The sequence below is a fragment of the Nyctereutes procyonoides genome, unplaced genomic scaffold (genome assembly GCF_905146905.1).
Source record: "Nyctereutes procyonoides isolate TBG_1078 unplaced genomic scaffold, NYPRO_anot_genome, whole genome shotgun sequence".
Taxonomy (NCBI): Eukaryota; Metazoa; Chordata; class Mammalia; order Carnivora; family Canidae; genus Nyctereutes; species Nyctereutes procyonoides.
The window spans coordinates 11,309,410-11,327,565 of record NW_026575082.1 but is presented as its reverse complement, the minus strand read 5'-3'; the positions used below and the strand labels follow the sequence as shown (position 1 = coordinate 11,327,565).

The 18,156-nt window shown below is 35.1% G+C and overlaps 1 protein-coding gene across 2 annotated transcripts in view; it reads left to right on the top strand.

Annotated features, from left to right (window-relative positions):
• The window catches only part of LOC129514424 (cadherin-7), a 120,775-nt gene extending 102,910 nt beyond the window's left edge, over window positions 1-17,865 (top strand). For both annotated transcript variants that reach the window (XM_055332977.1, XM_055332976.1), the window contains exon 12: window positions 15,135-17,865. In XM_055332977.1, the coding sequence (XP_055188952.1) occupies window positions 15,135-15,628 (494 nt within the window). In that variant the 3' untranslated portion in view covers window positions 15,629-17,865. The remainder of the gene's footprint in view (window positions 1-15,134) is intronic.
• The last annotated feature ends 291 nt before the right edge of the window (window positions 17,866-18,156 follow it).

Here is an 18,156-nt window from a genome sequence, read left to right as displayed (position 1 = left end):
TTCCTAGTTTTGTAAGTCATAGTATTACCTAAGTAAAAAAAAAAAAAAAAAAAAAAAAACATACATATGTGTGTGTGTGTGTGTGATTGCGGAGAACAATATGATAGCACTATGTAAAAGATTGATCCCCCATCATAATCTATAATGATAGAACATACTTGATATAGCAGTCCCAGTGATAATAAAGGACAGAAGTGGCTAATTTATGGTGGCACCTGTGTTTGTCTTTCAAACAAGTGCAAGCATTGTAAAAAAAAATGAATTACATTTAATTAGCTCATACTAAGTGAGCATGGTCTAATTTAATTCTCATAACACATTTCCGAGGCAGGTACTAGCAAATAGTATTACGCCCACTTTTTATATGAGAAAACTGTAAATTAGAGGAACATGCACAGAGTTATAAGGTGTCACAGCCAGGATCCAAACACAGCCAAGACTGCCTTGTGGATGTCCTTGATAAGGTTTTTTTCCCTGCATGTTTTCCAATATGACAGAGTTGTGTGTCTCTGGGAAATCCCTGTGGGCAAGATCTGTGGGTATCTCAGCCCAGGTACTGCCAAATTAGAGCTAGCAGAATCTTTGATCTGCTTTACAGAGCAGCTTTAACACTTCTTTGGTGAACTCTGAGTGTCTAATTTATAGGATCCTCCAATTACTTCCAACCTTGAGAAAACACATCAAGAATTGTATATGATAAATTTGAGATTATACTTCATCACAACCAAAATATATAGTGTACTGATTGTCTTTGTACACACAATATTCATTGTACTTAGGTCAGTTTTATGTCTGTCTTGATACTCAAGTCATTCTAACTTGCACATTTAATGGAGAGGAATTCTGTGATACTTTTTTTGGGGGGGGTAAGCGGAAGCTCAGTTTGGGTTGTAATGTATGCTTCCCTGTTTTCGAGACATGGAAAGCAGCCATCTCGTAGGTGCAGATGATTTGCAGATCTCTAGATAGGCACCTTCATCATTCTAATGGACTGCTGGTGTTAGAAATTTGAATAGAATTATTAAATCCTGAACAATTTTCCTAGATCCCTAGCTCACCTCCTGATTTAGTCTCTAGTTCCATGCTTTTTGAGGGGGAATCAATCAGCCTTGACTCTTCTCTTTCATCTCCCACAGCTAGTCTCCCCAAAAATATGAATTTTACTTTGTTGATTCTTGAATCTATGCTTTTCTGTCCCTTGATGCTGCACCTGATTTTGCCCCGGGTCTACGGTCGCCCTCCTGAATAATGACAGTCACCCGGCTCTACCAGGTCCAATCCACCTGCATCACAGGCAGAGTAAGCTTTTGCAAAGCAGATGTGACTATGACACACACCAGCTTAAAATAAGATTGCCATAGCTCCAAACTGTCCACAGATGAAAATCACAGGCTTTCTATGACCTAACTGCTCCCTCCCATTTCCACCTTCAGCCAAATTATGGAACTGCTCTTTCTCAGACTCATCCTGCTTTGTCTTACCTGCTCTTACCTGCCTTGCTCCTTCTGTCTGGAACAACTTTCCCTCTTTTTGCTTTGGCAGAGTCCAGGTTGAGTGCCGTTCCTGCATGCCCCATAGCACTTTGCATATCCCAGAGCATCCTTTATGGCTGTATCATTAGTTTGTCTCTTTGTCTATCTGCTCCAGTAGACTCTGCTTGCAGAGGCTGAGTATTATTTTATTAGGTCTGTAGCACTTCATAAGATGCTGATATGCCATGTAGAGGGCATGTCCTATCTGCATGCTGAATGAGACCATGAATGATTTGAATGTACTCATTAGTGGAAAAGAATGTCTTATTTTATTTTTGTCTTAGCCATAAGTAGTATCTCCATTGGAACCAGATTTTCCCATTTCTTAAGATTTTATGATTTGGGAGCATTTTATCTGAAATCCAGCCTCTTTATTTTTTCTATAAAGTGGATATGGCACACACTTAAAATACTTAAATTACATTTTTGGGTTAATAGCCCTGGAGATCTATAAGGGCTCAAGAAAAAAAAATAAATCTGAATGTATGATTTTCCGAATCTATCTAAAGATAGAGTAAAAAAAAAAACTGCAGTAGAGATTTCAAGGATGCTGCATTCGTTGTTAAAATTCAGCTTAAATTTTAGTTAAAAATGCTATAGTTGATATCTAATTTACCTCATTCACATGCTTGGGTTTTATCATATGTAAATCTTCATATTCTCTGTGACTAAATAATAGAGTGAGTTCATAAGTACAAGTTCAAATTCTAGCCTTCTGTTACTGAGGATCTGCATATATCTCTTATTCTACAGCACATAGATCCAGACAAAATGACAAGTTGAATTCTCTCATCCTTAGATCTTAGCTTAGATGTCACTTCCAATGACATCCGTCTTTGATCACCAGACTGCACTAGTACCCCTGTATTTTTCCTATCATTTCACTTTTTAAAACATAAATTATTGCTTTGCCTGAGACATTTCAGAAGCACCAAATGTACTTATATAAAAATCCAAATGGTTCTCATGGCCCACAAAGCAAGACATGTTCTGACACCTGCTCACCTCTTGAAGGTATCAGGCTGTCTAATCCTTCACTCATCCTGTAGGAAGAGCCACACAGCTGCCTTTCCATTAGTTTGAAAGATGCCACCCTGTTACTGAAAGATTCTTCCTGAATCCCTTCACCTGGTGTGCTCACACTACCTTTATGACCAGCTTCAGTGTTACCTTCTCAGAGGGGATGTCTTACCTACCGATTAAACATTATTCACAACCACGATTCTTTGTCTTTTTAATTGAAGTATACTTGACATACAATATCCTATTAATTTGAGGTGTACCTTATAGCGATTTGACATTTTCATATGAAATGATCCCCACTATAAATCTAGTTACTATATATCACCATACAAAGTTGCTACAAAATTATTGACTATATTCCCTTACATTACATTCCCATGTTTTATTTTAGAACTGAAGAATTATATCACTTAGTCTCCTTCACCTATTTTGCCCACCTCCCCCTCACTCTCCACTCTGGTAGTACACAGTTTGTTTCCTATGAGTCTGTTTCAATTTGTTTTTTAGATTCTACATATAAGTGAAATCATTCAGTGCTTGTTTTTCTCTGAGATATTTCACTTAGCATAATACATTCTAGACCCATCCATGTTGTTGCAAGTGACAAGATTTCATTATTTCTGTGGCTGAGTAATATTCCATTGTGTGTAGACAGGTGTATATATACATATGGCATACACACTGTATGGAGGTTACTCAAAAGATATATCTTTTTGAATTGTTGCTTTCATTTTCTTTGGATAAACACTCAGAAGTGGAATTACTCGATCTTATGGTAGTTTTCACCTTTTGGCGAATCTCCATATTGTTTTCCACAGTGGCTATACCAATTTACATTCCTACCAACAGTGTGCAAGGTTTTCTTTTCCCTACATCCATGTCAACACAGTATTTTTCATCTTTTTGACAATTGCCAATCTGACAGGTGTGAGATAATCTTACAGTTTGAATGGCATTTTCCTGGTGATGAGTGATGTTAAGCATCTTTTCATGTTCCTGTTGGCTGTCTGTATGTATTCTTTGGAATAATTGCTCGTTTGTTTTTTATATTAAGGTGTGTAAGATCTTCATGTATTTTCCATTTTAACCTCTTATCAAATATATGATTAGCAAATATATTCTCCCATCCAATAAGTTGCCTTTTCATCTGTTGACATTGTCCTTCACTGTGCAAAAACTTTGATGTATTCTCAGTTGCTTCTATTAGCTTTCATTTCCCTTGCCTAAGGAGACTGGTCCAAAAAAATATTGCTAAGATCAATGTCAAACAGCGTACAATATTTTCTTCTGGGACATTTATGATTTCAGTTCTTACATTTAAGTCTTTAATCTATTTTGAGTTTATTTTTGTTTATGATATAAGAAAGTGGTCAGGCTTTCCCAACACCATTTACTGAAAAGATGGTTTTTCCCTGTTGTGTATTCATGCCAACTTTGTCATGAGTCTGTTTCAGTTTGTATGCGCTTATTTCTGGGTTCTTTCTTCTATTCCATTGTTATGTGTTTTTTGTGCCAGTATCATACTGCTTTGATTAATATAGCTCTGTAGTATAGTTGAAACCAGGGAACATGATACCTCTATCTTTGTTCTTTCTCAGGATTGCTTTTACTATTTGGGGTCTTTTGAGGTTTCACAAACATTTTAGGATTTTTTTTGTTGTAATTTTGTGAAAAATAACGTTGGTAACTTGAGGCAATTACATTGAATCTGTAATTTGCTTTGGATAGTATTTTTATTTTATTTTTAAGATTTTATTTATTTATTCATGAGAGACAGAGAGAGAGAGAGAGAAGCAGAGACACAGGCAGAGGGAGAAGCAGGCTCCATGCAGGGAGCCCGATGTGGGACTCAATTCCGGGTCTCCCGGATCAAGCCCTGGGCTGAAGGTGGCGCTAAGCTGAGCCACCTACGCTGCCCATATTCCTAGGTAATTTTTTGATGAAGTTGTAAACTTTCTTAATAGCTTGTTATTAGTGTATAGAAATGCAACCTATTTCTACATGTTAATTTTGTATTCTGTGACTTTTACTGAATTCATTTATTCTGGTAGTTTTTTGTAGAGTCTGGGGTTTTCTGTATACAGAATCATGTCCTCTATAAATAGTGACAATTTAATTCTTTTCCAATTTAAATGCCTTTTTTTTTCTTGCCTAATTGCTGTGGCTAGGAATTCTTGTACCATATTGAATAAAAGTGGCAAAAGTGGGCATTCTTGTCTTGTTCCTGATTTTAGAGGAAAATCTTTTAGTTTTTTACCCTGGAGTATGATGTTCGCTGTATATTTGTCATCTATGACCTTTCCTATGTTGAGGTGTAGTTATTCTGTACTTACTTTGTTGGGCTTTTATCACAAGTGGATGTTGAGCTCTGTCAGATGCTTTTTCTTCATCTACTGAGATGATCATATGATTTTTGGCCTTCATTTTTGTTAATGTGGTATGTAATGTTAATTAATTTGCAGATGTTGAACCATCTTTGGCATAAATTCCATATAATCATGGGGTATAGTTATTTTGTATGTTTTTTTTAAGGTTTATTTAAGAGAGAGAGGAAAAAAAGAAAGAGCAAGCAGGGTGAGGGGCAGAAGGAAAGGAAGACAATAAGGCTCCCCACTGAGCTGGGAGCCTAACACAGGTCTTGATTCCAGGATCCGGAGATCATGACCTGAGCTGAAATCAAGAACTATAAACCAACTGAGCCGCCCAGGTGCCCCATGCAGTATAGTTCCTTTAATGTATTGTTGAATTTGGTTTGCTAATACTTTGTTGAGAATTTTTGTACCTATCTTCTTCAGCGGTATCGGCCTGTAATTTTTTTTCTTTTGATGTCTTTGGTTTTGGTATCAGGGTAATGCTGACTTTGTAAAAAGTATTTGGAAACATTCCTTCCTCTTCATTTTTTGGAGAGTTTTTAAATTACTGATCCAATATCATTACTTGTAATTGGCCTATTCACATTTTCTATTTCTTCAAAATTCAATCTTGAAAGGTTGTGTTTTAGGAATTTATCATTTTTTCTAGGTTGTCCTGTTTGTTGGTGTATAATTATAGTAGTCTACTATGACCCTTTATATTTCTGTAAGATCAGTTTAACTTCTTTTTTTTTAAGATTTTATTTACTTATTCATGAGAGACCCAGAAAGAGGCAGAGACACAGCAGAGGAGGAGAAGCAGGCTTCATACAAGGAGCCCTATGTAGGACTCGATCCCGGAAATCCGGGATCAGGCCCTGAGCCAAAGGCAGATGAGCCATCCAGGTGTCCCTATCAGTGTGACTTCTATTTCTAATTTTATTTGTATAGATCCTCTTTTTCTCTTGAAACCTCTGGCTAGAGGTTAATGGTTTTATCTTTTCAAAAAAACTGCTCTTAGTTGTACATTGATCTTTTCTATTTTTTAAAATATTTTATTTATTTATTCATAGAGACAGAGAGAGAGAGAGAGAGAGAGAGAGGCAGAGACACAGGCAGAGGGAGAAGCAGGCTCTATGCAGGGAGCCTGACGTGAGACTTGATCCCGGGTCTCCAGGATCTCACCCTGTGCTGCAGACGGCGCTAAACCGCTGTGCCACCGGAGCTGCCTGATCTTTTCTATTTTTTAAGTCTATTTAATGTATTTCCACTAAGATTATTTCTAATTTTGGAATTTGTTTATTTTCTCTTAGGTGTAAGGTTAAATGGCTTATTTGAGATTTTACTTGAGGTAGGCCTGTAGCACTATAAACTTTTCGTTTAGAACTGCTTTTGCTATATTCTATACATTTTGAAAAGTTGTGTTTTCATTTGCATTTATCTCAAGGTATTTATTTACACTTTGATTTCTTTATTGACACATTGTTTAGTAGCATGCGTAGTTCTCCACATTTTATTTTTCTAGTTATCTTCTTTAATGAATTTCTAGTTTCATATATAGTGGGTGAAAAGATGCGTGATATAATTTCAATCTTTTTTGATTTATTGTAGTTTGTGGCTTAACATGTGATGTATTTTAGAGAATGTTCAGTGTGCACTTAAAAAAAAAGTCTGAAGATTTTAGATGAAATGTTCTCTATATATCTGTTAAGCCCATTTGGTCTAATGTGGTGTTTAAGGCCATTGTTTTTCTTATTGATTTTCAGTCTGTGATCCATTTCATTGATTCAGGTAGGGTATTCTATTTTGTATTACTGTCAATTTTTACCTTTATATCTGATAAAAATTGCTTTATATATTTACATGCTCATATGTTGGGTGCATAGACATTTACAAATGTTACATTGTCTTCTTGGAGTCACATTCTTTGTTTTAAAGTGTATTTTAGCTGATATGAGTACTGCTACTCCAGCTTTATTTCCATTTCCATGGAATATTTTTTCCATCCTTTCACTTTCAATCTGCATGTGTCTTTAGAGCTAAGTGAGACTCTTAAAAGCAGCATATAGATGGGTCTTGTTTTATCCATTCAGCCACCCTATGCCTTTTGATTGGATCATTTTGTCCATTTAAAATGTATTAATAGGTAAATACTTATTGCTATTGTTTTCTGCATGGTTTTGTAGTTCTCTTGATTTCCTATAGTTTGATGATTTTCTTGTTATTTTTGGGTTCCTTTCTTTTTTTGTATATGTTGTAGGTTTTTGGTTTGTTAGGTTCTTTTGCAGGTTTGGTTTTGGTTACCATGAGGTTCACTTATACCAACATTATAAATATTGCAGTCTGTTTTAAGCTGATAATCACTTAATTTCCAATGCATTCTACAAGTACTACATTTGTACTCCCCTCACACACATTTTTATGTTGCTGATATCATAATTTACATCTTTTTTGGGTTTTTACATTTTTCATACTAGATTTTTAAGCAGCTAGTCTACTGCCTTTTGTTATATATTTGCCTTTACTAGTGAAATATCTTTAATTATGGCCTTTTCCACTTAAAGAGGACATTTTAACTTTTTTTGGAAGTTTGGTGTAGTGGTGATGAACTCCTTTATTTTTGCTTGTCTGAGAAGCTAGGGATCCTGGGCACAATGCTGGGGCTGCCTTAGTGGGATGGCTGGAGCTAGAGTTAGACCATATGTGATCTGGAGGGGTCCCTGGGCATGCCATGCTTGGGATACCCTGGCCAAAGAGTTGAAGCTGGAGGGGGCATGGGCCAAGGGTGCCCAGGGCATGCTATATACCAACACCTGCAATTCTTCATCATGAAACCCGTGGGTTTCTTTTGTGTCAGTTATCACAGTTTGTAAACATATTTATTTGCTCTGCTCAAATTGAAGAGCACCTTGAAAGTACTGATCTTAATCTTTCTCTTTTTAAACCAGTGTATTCTCAGGGCCTAATATAGGGAATATAGGAGGAGAAATATTTTGGAATGATTTGTGAATAGTATTTATCACATTCTGTTCATTTTCCTGTCTTTGCCACATACTTTAAGCTTCTCTAGAAGAGTTCTGCTGTCTGTATTACCATCCAATAAATTGAATAGCATAGGTATCTAGATAACTAAATTAACAGGGAATTGTCAAAAATCACATGTGAGTACAAGGTGAAATTTGTTTCTTTTTGTGTATCCATTGTATGATTCAAATTTTATCAAGACCCATAGAAATAGAAACTGTATTGCTTAAAATTTTATTGTAGAAGTTTATGATATATGACCTATTATTGTGTTTATTATATACATATATTTTAAAACTTTATAAATGTAAACTCAATCTTTATAAAGTTACTATCAGATAGTTTCTGAGTTAAGTTCTATTATCTCCATTTTGGAGAAGGGGAAACTGAGCCAAAGCAAAGTAAAATATCCTAAGCTGACATATTCAGTAAATAGAAGCAAGGATTCAGTGCAATGTGGGTTTAGAGAAGGGATTTGAGATACATTCCAGGGGTTATGCTGTATAATAGTTGGTTCTTTAAGGTAGATGAGCAAGAAATAAATATAAGGAGGAAGTGAAGTTAGAATGAAAGATGACCTGGAAGTTTCTGGTTTGGTATTCTTTTGAGAAAAGAATGCAAGTTATAAAACAGATTAAACTTAATGGGTTTAAATCTGGAAATAGACATTAGGGGAGAAAAGTTATTACAGTAAAATAAATGATAGTAACAGTTAAAATTATAATTGCCATATATTATTTACTATATTCTGAGATATTATGCTTTTATTATAAGTAAAATGATGAATAGTCATTTATGAATATGGCATGATTTATTTAGAGAGATAGATGGGAGATTCATATGCCAAAGATCTCACCAATTGCCATTTGTAGAAAGTAGTTGAATTCTTGGGTTTCATTGAGCTCATATAGAAAGATTGTTGCATGAAAAAGAAGCCAAGTACAGATTTTGAGGAAGATTTACCCTAAGTATTACCTAGACAAGAGCAGCCACCAGACCATGATTTAAGAGGAGACAGTGAAACTTTTTTTTTAATTGTAAGAATTCCTGTAATATTCTATTAATTCAAGAAAACTCACCCATATCATGTTCTGTCATTGAAGTTCTGTGTCAAATATAATAGATACGCCATGTAAACTCAGCGCTGACTAGTACCCATTGGATTGGGCAGATGTCAAGACCACACAATGGTCTTGACAGACTTTATCTCAGGGGAGTAACAGAAAAGCTCAGATTCTCTGGTTTGGGGGCAATAAAGATAAGAATATGGAAATGTGAAATAGGTTACTTTTACAAAAAAAAAAGTCAGTAAAATCAAGTGTAGTTGAAGATAAGTAATTGATTAGAAAATAATGACCTGTTTTTTGGTGAGAGTATGGAACTCTGATGTAGCTCTAGGCATGGCGAGAGTGGTGGGAATTTGGAAGTGACACTGAAGGAGTTCAGAAACGGTTATTTCTGATCTGAAGCCACCAAAGTTCAATTTCAAAATTAAAAGAAAATTAGTGAAACTAAATTAGTGCCAAATGGAGAAAACGTAACAGATTTTAGTAAAATTTATGAAAATCAGCAGGATCAAAAGACAGTGAAAAGTTAAAAAAAAAAGTTATCGAAGGGCTAAGCTCTACTTGCACGTGGATGTGAATAATCATTTATAATAAATTTGCTGACCTTGAATACAGACTGTACTAGCAGATTTTTAAGTTCAAATAAGTCATTTTCAGTTGTACCCTAATAGACACAGTAATAATTGTAGTATAATAGTTGTTTTGCTGTTCGATATGTCACTTGGCAATAAAATGTTATAGTAGTACACCTTAAGATCATACGCAATTAAGATTTTTCTAGTATTTTTTAATCTTTCAGTTCATCCAAAGAAATATAATTCACAAGTGCAAACCACATATGTAATTTTAAAATTTCAGGTAGCCTCATTAGCAAAACTTTTAAAAAGAAACAATTGAAATAAATTCTAATAACATATTTAATCCAATATTAGCTATTATAATTTTAACAAGTAATCAATAAAAATCTATTTTACTTTAACAGTTGTCTTGAGGGCAGCCCGGGTGGCTCAGTGGTTTAGCGCAGCCTTCAGCCCAGGGCGTAATCCTGGAGACTCAAGATCGAATCCCATGTCGGGTTCCCTGCATGGAGCCTGCTTCTCCCTCTGCCTGTGTCTCTGCCTCTCTCTCTTTCTCTGTGTCTCTCATGAATAAACAAATAAAATCTCAAAAAAAAAAACAAAAAAAAAACAATTGTCTTGAACATCACTAAAAGCACATCTCAATTCATGTTTCAAATAGGGATAGACAGACTTCAAAAGCTCAATAGCCACATGTAGCTAGTGGCTACCATGTTGGGTAGTGAAGATTAGACCACCATTTCATTGAGTAATAAATTCTGGTTATTCATAGAGACCATAGAGAAAGTAGTGTTTTGAGGTGATAGTGGCTTATCCTTCAAGTCTTACCTCCATGTCATCTCTATTGTGAGACTCTTTCTGAGTATCCTGGCCAAAGCATACCTTCCTTTAAATATTTACATAGCATATGTTGTATTGCTAAATAATCTATTATATAAAAATTATGTTTTCTTATATAAAATATTAAACTTCAAAATGGCAAGAGTTACCTGCATATCTCCAACTCCCACCTTATATAACAAATATTTGTTGAGTGCATATTTACTGTCATGTATTGCTTTTTGTGCTCAAGACACATCTATAGGTAATAAAATCACCGACCACTGACCAGGATTACAGTTGTAGAAAGTCAATGCCCGTTAAAAAATGTTGAATTAAAAGAAATTTTGACTTTAATTTTTGGTGAGTCTTTAAACAATAGGTTAAACTTAACAAAGTGATACTTAACAGGTATAAGGTCTTCCAATTTGATTTAAAGCAGGAACCTTTTATAGAGTTTTAGGATGGAAAAAAAAACTGGTTCGATGGTAGTTCACATGACTGAGTGGTTTTAAATGAACTTCACTCAAAATTGGAAATAAGGAAAATAGTTTTTCTTTAATATAAGTAGGCTTATCTAGCAGTGGTACCAATTTGTACCACATCTGCAGAACTCTGCCTAATTCTAGGAACGGAACTGAGCATTGAGAATTCAGACATTTTTAGGCTTAGAAAATCCAGTGCAAGGGATTCGGGATGACAATGAGGTGTTGAATTCAGCAGCTGAGAATACACTCTAAGTGCTTCTAGAGCAAACCTGGATGACTTTTAAAGTGTCTGCTGTCTTTAAGGAAATAAGACAACTGATGGTGGAAGTTTATTGGAGAGGGGAATTCTTATTTGTAGGGGCTAATAATGCTGTGTTAAGCTCTAGGAAGTGTGTTAGATGGCACTGAAATACTTTCAAGACGATTATATAAAAATAGATAAGTATCTGTCACAGACTACAGGATGTTGAGAATATAAGGGTCCACTAATTTATAGTATGCTATGTGTTTTACACGTCTGTGTTTTTCTTCATTTTCTCTTTTCTTTCTTTCAGTTTGGGAGAATGGTAGTCTTCTGGGCTACATACTTCTTTGCACCTGTATGTCTGTATTTCTTCACAGTGAATTGCATTATAATTTATACTATGTTTATCTCTTTTTTTTGTTTGTTTATTTTTGGAAATATATAGCTACCATGTTTGAGGTGCTTGTATTGAGGGATCCTCTCATGATTTTGCCAATAACCAGCACTATTGCCTATATAACTGGAATACTCAAAAATGTTGAATCGTATGTTAAAGAACTGAATCCTAAAACCAGAAATTCAACAGCATGTTTTTGCTGCTCTAATTGCTTTCCTAACATCTTCTCTTTCCTCCTTCCTATCCTGAGTCCATTCAGATTTTTTTTTGAGAAACAAATATGATCATATCGTGAAATCCTTAAACCACATTGGTTATCTCCCATCGCTATCTTTACTCCCCAGTCTTGTGGGCTCCAACCTTTGCCCACTGCTTGATTGTGCCAAGAATAATCTTCCATATCGCCTCTCCACCCTCATCCTAGCTCAGCCTTCAGGAACCCTTACATAAATCTGCCTTGTGTGGACCTGTTTTTTTCTACTATAGATCTCTAATAGATCACGTTTCCCTCTTTTGGAATAATTATCACAGTTCTACTTTTAAATTCAGTGTCTCATTATTTGATTACTATCTGTCTGCTAATTTCATTACAAGTTCCATAAGGAAGTGAGCTTTGCCTGCTTCTGTGTGCAACATTATATCATCATACCAAATGCATGTAATAAACGGTTGACACAGATTTTTTAAACATATATATAAATTGATGAACAACCAACGTATTATAAGTGCCATGTGTCTAGACTAAATCTTTTCTTTCTCCTCTCAGGAATATCATCCACATGACAGGAAAGACATATGAGAAAAACCTCTTAAACTATATAATCTTGTGCTTACTTAAGCAGAAAATATTCTTTTTAATACAGGGATTATCTCCATAGACCCTGAAGAGCACTTAATACTTGTTCTACGTAAAGGTTAAATTTTATTTTTTATATGTGCTCATGTAGTTAGAAATTAATATTCTCCTAAGTCATTGAAATGTTTAATTTTCTAACCTTCTAAAATACTTCATTTTTTATAGCTGCAGGCAAGATTGAGAAATAAAATAAACTCTATAAGATATTAATATCCTTAATAGGTACTGAACCTATGGGCTGACACACCTATGGGTTCTCTCATGTTTCACTTTTACTGAGCACTATACTTGACTGTCAAAAAGTAAGTATACCAGTAGCATGAAAATACATTTACAACAGAACATAAGAAGGGATTGTTTTATATGTTAAAATAAAAATGACAAATAAAGCAGAAAAATACATAAAACAATCATTACATATTATATATGTAAGTGACAAGATTTATTGTAATTATATGAAGGAAAGAGAATTGAGAATTTTGAAATATTTTGGCTAAGTAATGATTTAAATTAAAATAGCATCTAACCATTACATAATTCTTACCCTCTTCATAGCCTCATTCACTTTAATGCCCATTCGTTTCTTACATTCTCTTGCACTTGTTTAGATATTTGCTCCCCCTCAATTCTGCTTCCAGTATGTGTGACAGATTTGTCATATTCCTACCTCCACCTATCCACTCATCATGATTCTAATACTCACCTTTCCATTTTCTCTGACTTGTCAAGAAGTATTATTTGGACCCTTTTTCTTTCTTTTGCAGTTACTTTTATTTGGGGGGAAGGGAGAACTATGTAAAAAGTTTCAGAAGCTAAATTTATACATAAATCCAAAATGTTATTCATCCATATGTCTTAAAATTTACTGGCGTGTCCTTCTCTGAACTAGCAAATTGTCACTTGAGCTCTCAGCTTGTAGCTCAATTATCTTCTACAGAAGCACCAGGCTCATAGTGTTCTAGATAGTGCAAAGGCTTTGAGGCAAGTGGTAGACTTAATTCCTACCTATTGCATTTTATTTCGTTGAACATAGGCAGGTTGTTTCACATGCCAAGACAACCGTCAAACAGGAACACGCCCAGAGAACTCTTCTGAGGACCAAATGATAGGTCCTGTTTGCAGACCTTCATTTTTCACCTTATGGCCTTTTCTCTCATTTAATCTGTAGGGCACATGCCTTGCAATATATTTGCTGCTACTCCTACTTTGCTTGTTACTTAATTTCATTGTTTTTCTTTGGTCAGAGGAGAAATCTTGAGTTGAAGTTCATGGTTGGTCAGAGGATAACAATGAAAATTTCTCTTTGGCACACAAACAAGCACTTGGCACTCTGTTAACTCTACTTACATTATTCCCCTATCTCTGCAATTTATTCTGGGAACACTGTCTAAAATTATCATATGTGGCTAGGCTTCATCAGTTCGAGTTACTTGCCCAGGATCACACAGCTATTACGTGAAAAGTCTAGACTTTTGTCCAAGGCCATTTTGACAGCAAAGCTGTATATTTATTTTCAAGGTCCATGCCAGAACACCACACCAGAAAAGGCCTTACTTAAGTAGGTGCTTGGATTTTTTTTGGCAGATTGATGTAGAGGATGGAGTAAGTCTACCCTAGTCATTGCTTTTAGTTACTCTGAATTAGAGTGATGTCCTTCTTGGCTTTATGTTTTTTATTTTCAAGTGCATTCTTAATGCCAAAGTAAAACCTTAAAGATATTTTAAATATAAATATTTCAAGGATCTTTCAAAAAAATAGGCAGAGAGTAATGATCCCCTTGGGCCTTTTAGATGTTCAAGAAAAAAATTGGCTCATGTCATAGAAGGTAATTAAAGATAAATCTTTAGATATTTTGAATCCTAAAATTGAAGAATACCTTTTTTATAACTTAATTCAAGTGCCCATGAAATCTGATATGTTCCCAATTCAGCTAGCATTCAGTCACTTATAGCCTGAGTGGAGCAGAGTATTTCTTAGGAGTGTGTACTTATTAAAAAATACAAAGAGTAAATTCAATGGGTTCAACTCTAGCGATACCCAGTGTATCTGGTGTCCTCTTCTTTCCAGTGCAAACATGTGCTTTATTATTAATTAATTTTGACAAATCTTTTTTTTGGGGGGGCGGTAGGGGGCTCAGCTGAAAATCTTACAACCTATAATCTCTCTCCAGGTATAACATGTAAAGACCAAGTTCAGTATTTCATACTGAAAGTGAGACTCCGTTTTCTATAGAAACTGAGCTTTTAATCTTCGTATATGGCCTGATGCACTGGATTTTATTTAACACTGGAGTTTCTTAGACAAGGATGAGGCATTTCTTCAAAGAACCTGACCAGATGCTGAAATCCATTTCCTTCTGAAATTGCAGTTGTTAGATTCGACCTGAAACATTTATGAATGTCATTTTGCCTTTCCAGCAATTAAGGAGTTCAAAAAAAAAAAAAACCCTTTGTGTTGCCTTGCTTTGAAATTATTATATTTATGCTGAACTGGCCCTTCAATTTGCTCTAACAAATACTTTGGCCCTGAAGAGGGAGACATCAGTTCAAACAGGTGTGGGAAAGGCTTTCTTGATGTATAAAAGTGTCCTATTTTAAAGGCATTTTAGCACATGAATTCCCATGCAGGTGGGTGGCCCATTCACTTCCCCTCAAAGCTGAGGAAATCTCTAAGATCATAGGCCTGATATCACTGGGATGAGGGGCAGTTGGTGGTGATTTACTGAAACTTTCCCTTTCCTGTCTCCTGGTTTTAGTGCTGATCCTCCTGATTGTCACCATGAGAAGACGGAAAAAAGAGCCTCTCATTTTTGATGAGGAGAGAGACATCAGAGAAAATATCGTGAGATACGACGACGAAGGTGGGGGAGAGGAAGACACAGAAGCTTTTGACATGGCCGCGCTCAGAAATCTCAACGTCATCAGAGATACCAAGACCCGGAGGGATGTGACTCCAGAAATTCAATTCTTGAGTCGACCAACTTTTAAAAGCATCCCAGATAATGTCATTTTTCGGGAATTTATTTGGGAACGACTGAAAGAAGCAGATGTCGATCCCTGTGCTCCCCCCTATGATTCCTTGCAGACGTACGCATTTGAAGGAAATGGCTCAGTGGCTGAATCACTCAGCTCCTTAGATTCCATCAGCTCAAACTCTGATCAGAATTATGACTACCTAAGTGACTGGGGGCCTCGCTTTAAACGACTTGCAGATATGTATGGAACCGGCCAGGAGAGTTTGTACTCATAGCCCTGGAACCCTCATTTGAAAATGTACTGAAGAAAAAGTCAAAGCAAAAAAAATAAATAAATAACAAAAAAATAAAAAATAAACCCACTCCATACAGAAAACAAGAACTCGACTTACTAGAGAAAACGGTTGTAAATACTTCTCCATTTTTAACTGTTTCGGTTTCTGCCTTGGTGAAGCATATCTTCATTAGACTTATCCAAGGGACTGCACTGACCACAGACTCTGAGCATTTGAAGGCTTTTTGATAAAACGAAATGCTCAGTGGTTTGTGAATAGATAGCAACTCTCAGATACCTGCAAAGCACCTAACCTCTATGAGTAAGTGAACCAAGTGTGTTGTCCGTGAACCAAGCGTGCCCTGTACATACCTTCACGGTACCTGCCAGTGAGAAGAATAGAACACGATGTGCCGTTGAAAAGTCCTGGAACTTCCTGCATATCAAAACTTGGGACAAATTTAATTTCCAGTGATGCTTTTAGCTTGCTAGATTATAGAATCCAGCAGAATTTTATTGCTGTTGGTTAGCAAATATATTTCATTTAGCAATATATAAATTCTTAGAAAATCCTCCCCAATCCTCCAATACAAGCCAATAAAATTTGGTTTAAGGCAACATAAACCATTGTTTAGCCAATAAATTGTGAAGTGTTCCAAATAAGAAAAAGGTAAATCATTCTTAAAGTTTGCAGTCGTTTTGAGATGCTTGCATAGGTATGAAAAAAGTTGCTGTCTATTCATTGATTTGTATTATCTCTTCTGATTTATACAGGAGACTATCTTTTCTTTTTTTATTTGACACATGGTGTTATATTTATTTTGGAGTTCCAGTCTCCACTAAATTCAGGTCCATCTGACTGCCTCATAGCATTAAGCTCGTCAGAACATGTTGATTTTTCTCCAGTCTGAGCCACATGAAGGAAATGAAGCATGGAAATGGAGAAAAAAAATAGTAGAGCAGTTGAGCCCTGTTGTAGTTCATATATCAAAGAGGAACACAGCTACAAGGACATAGAAGTTGTTCATCTGAGCCATTAGAATGTACCAAACAAACAGTGGAATAAAATCTTTGTAATTTAGAAAGATTTCAGAGAGAATTGAGATTTTTTGTTTTGATGCAAGATTTATTTATGTTCCAAAGACTTGAGAATTTGTTTTCCCCAGCCTCTTTTGCTATAAACATACTGAGTAAAAGGCTGGGTTGTTTTTTGTTTTGTTTTGTTTTGTTTTGTTTTACTATATCTTAAACAATGGAATGTTATAAATTTCAAAAAAAAACATCTTTAAATTCCAATGCAAATTTGTTCCTCAAGAATTAACCAGGTAAGGTAGGATTTCTGTACTGGTTTAGATGTGCCAAATGAGAAGAGGAGTGTCCAGTGTGAGATCACGTGTTTAAGTGTGAGATGGGATTCTCAGAATAAGAAACTTACGACTAAAATAATATTTCCACCAATCATTTTTTCTTAGAATAGTACCAGTTTAATGTGCATATATTTCAATAAGAATGATTTTTTTCTTTCAATTCTCCTTTGAAAAATAATTTATTGGGTTCCTGATAAATCTATAAGTAGTAGACTACTGTTAAAGGAGATTACATTTTAAAAGTGCTTCTTTCTGAAAGACAAACACTGGAATCAGAATATCAATATTTTGATTACATAAGGAGAAACTAGGATTTTGTAAACCTGTAGCTCCTCTTTAGAAATAAAGTACATGAAAGTGGCCCTCAGCTTCATCAAAGTAAATAATTCAATAAATGATTATCTACAGTCCTTTCATTTGAATAAAGTTCTGTAAACATTGTTTCAGGACTAGATAGATCTGCTTCTTGCTGGATTAATATGCATATATATGAAAAACTCATAACAGTAAAAGGTTCTGTTCGTGACTTTTAGTCAATGTAAGTTTTTCAAATAAAAAAAAATACACCATACACTTACCCAATTCAATAAAAGCAGAGTGTGGTTCAGGAATTATATAGGTGTTAAATCAGCAAGGTGCTGAGAAAACAGTTTTGTAATAATCCCCTTGTTGTCTGCAGGAAGATAAAATAGTTCAATACATTTGGATTATGATGTCAAAACTGCTGATTGTTGCACATATCACTAAATGGAGGTTTGAATGTATTTCAGAAAAGAAACATCACATCATTTACCTTGCTTTTTCTTGTTTTTAAGTATATATTTTTTTCTTGTTGTTTTTTTTTTTTTGTTCATATTTGCCGGTCACAGTGGGAAAGGAAAATCTCAAATTTAAATAAAGATTTGAAATTCTTGCATATATCCACCTGCTCTTTTATGTGTGAACAATTACATCAATGCACCATTAAAACTGATTCAGTGGTATTTTTAAAAATGTTTAAGATGGCTGAAGGAATGTTCCCAATTTAGATGAAATTTATAGGAAATACTTTACCTATAATGGGAGTAGATCGGTTATTTTAGTTTTTCTCTTCTGAAATTCAAAGCTAGATATGATTATCTCCATAGTACTTGAGAGAGACACTGAAATAGTTAATTGATAA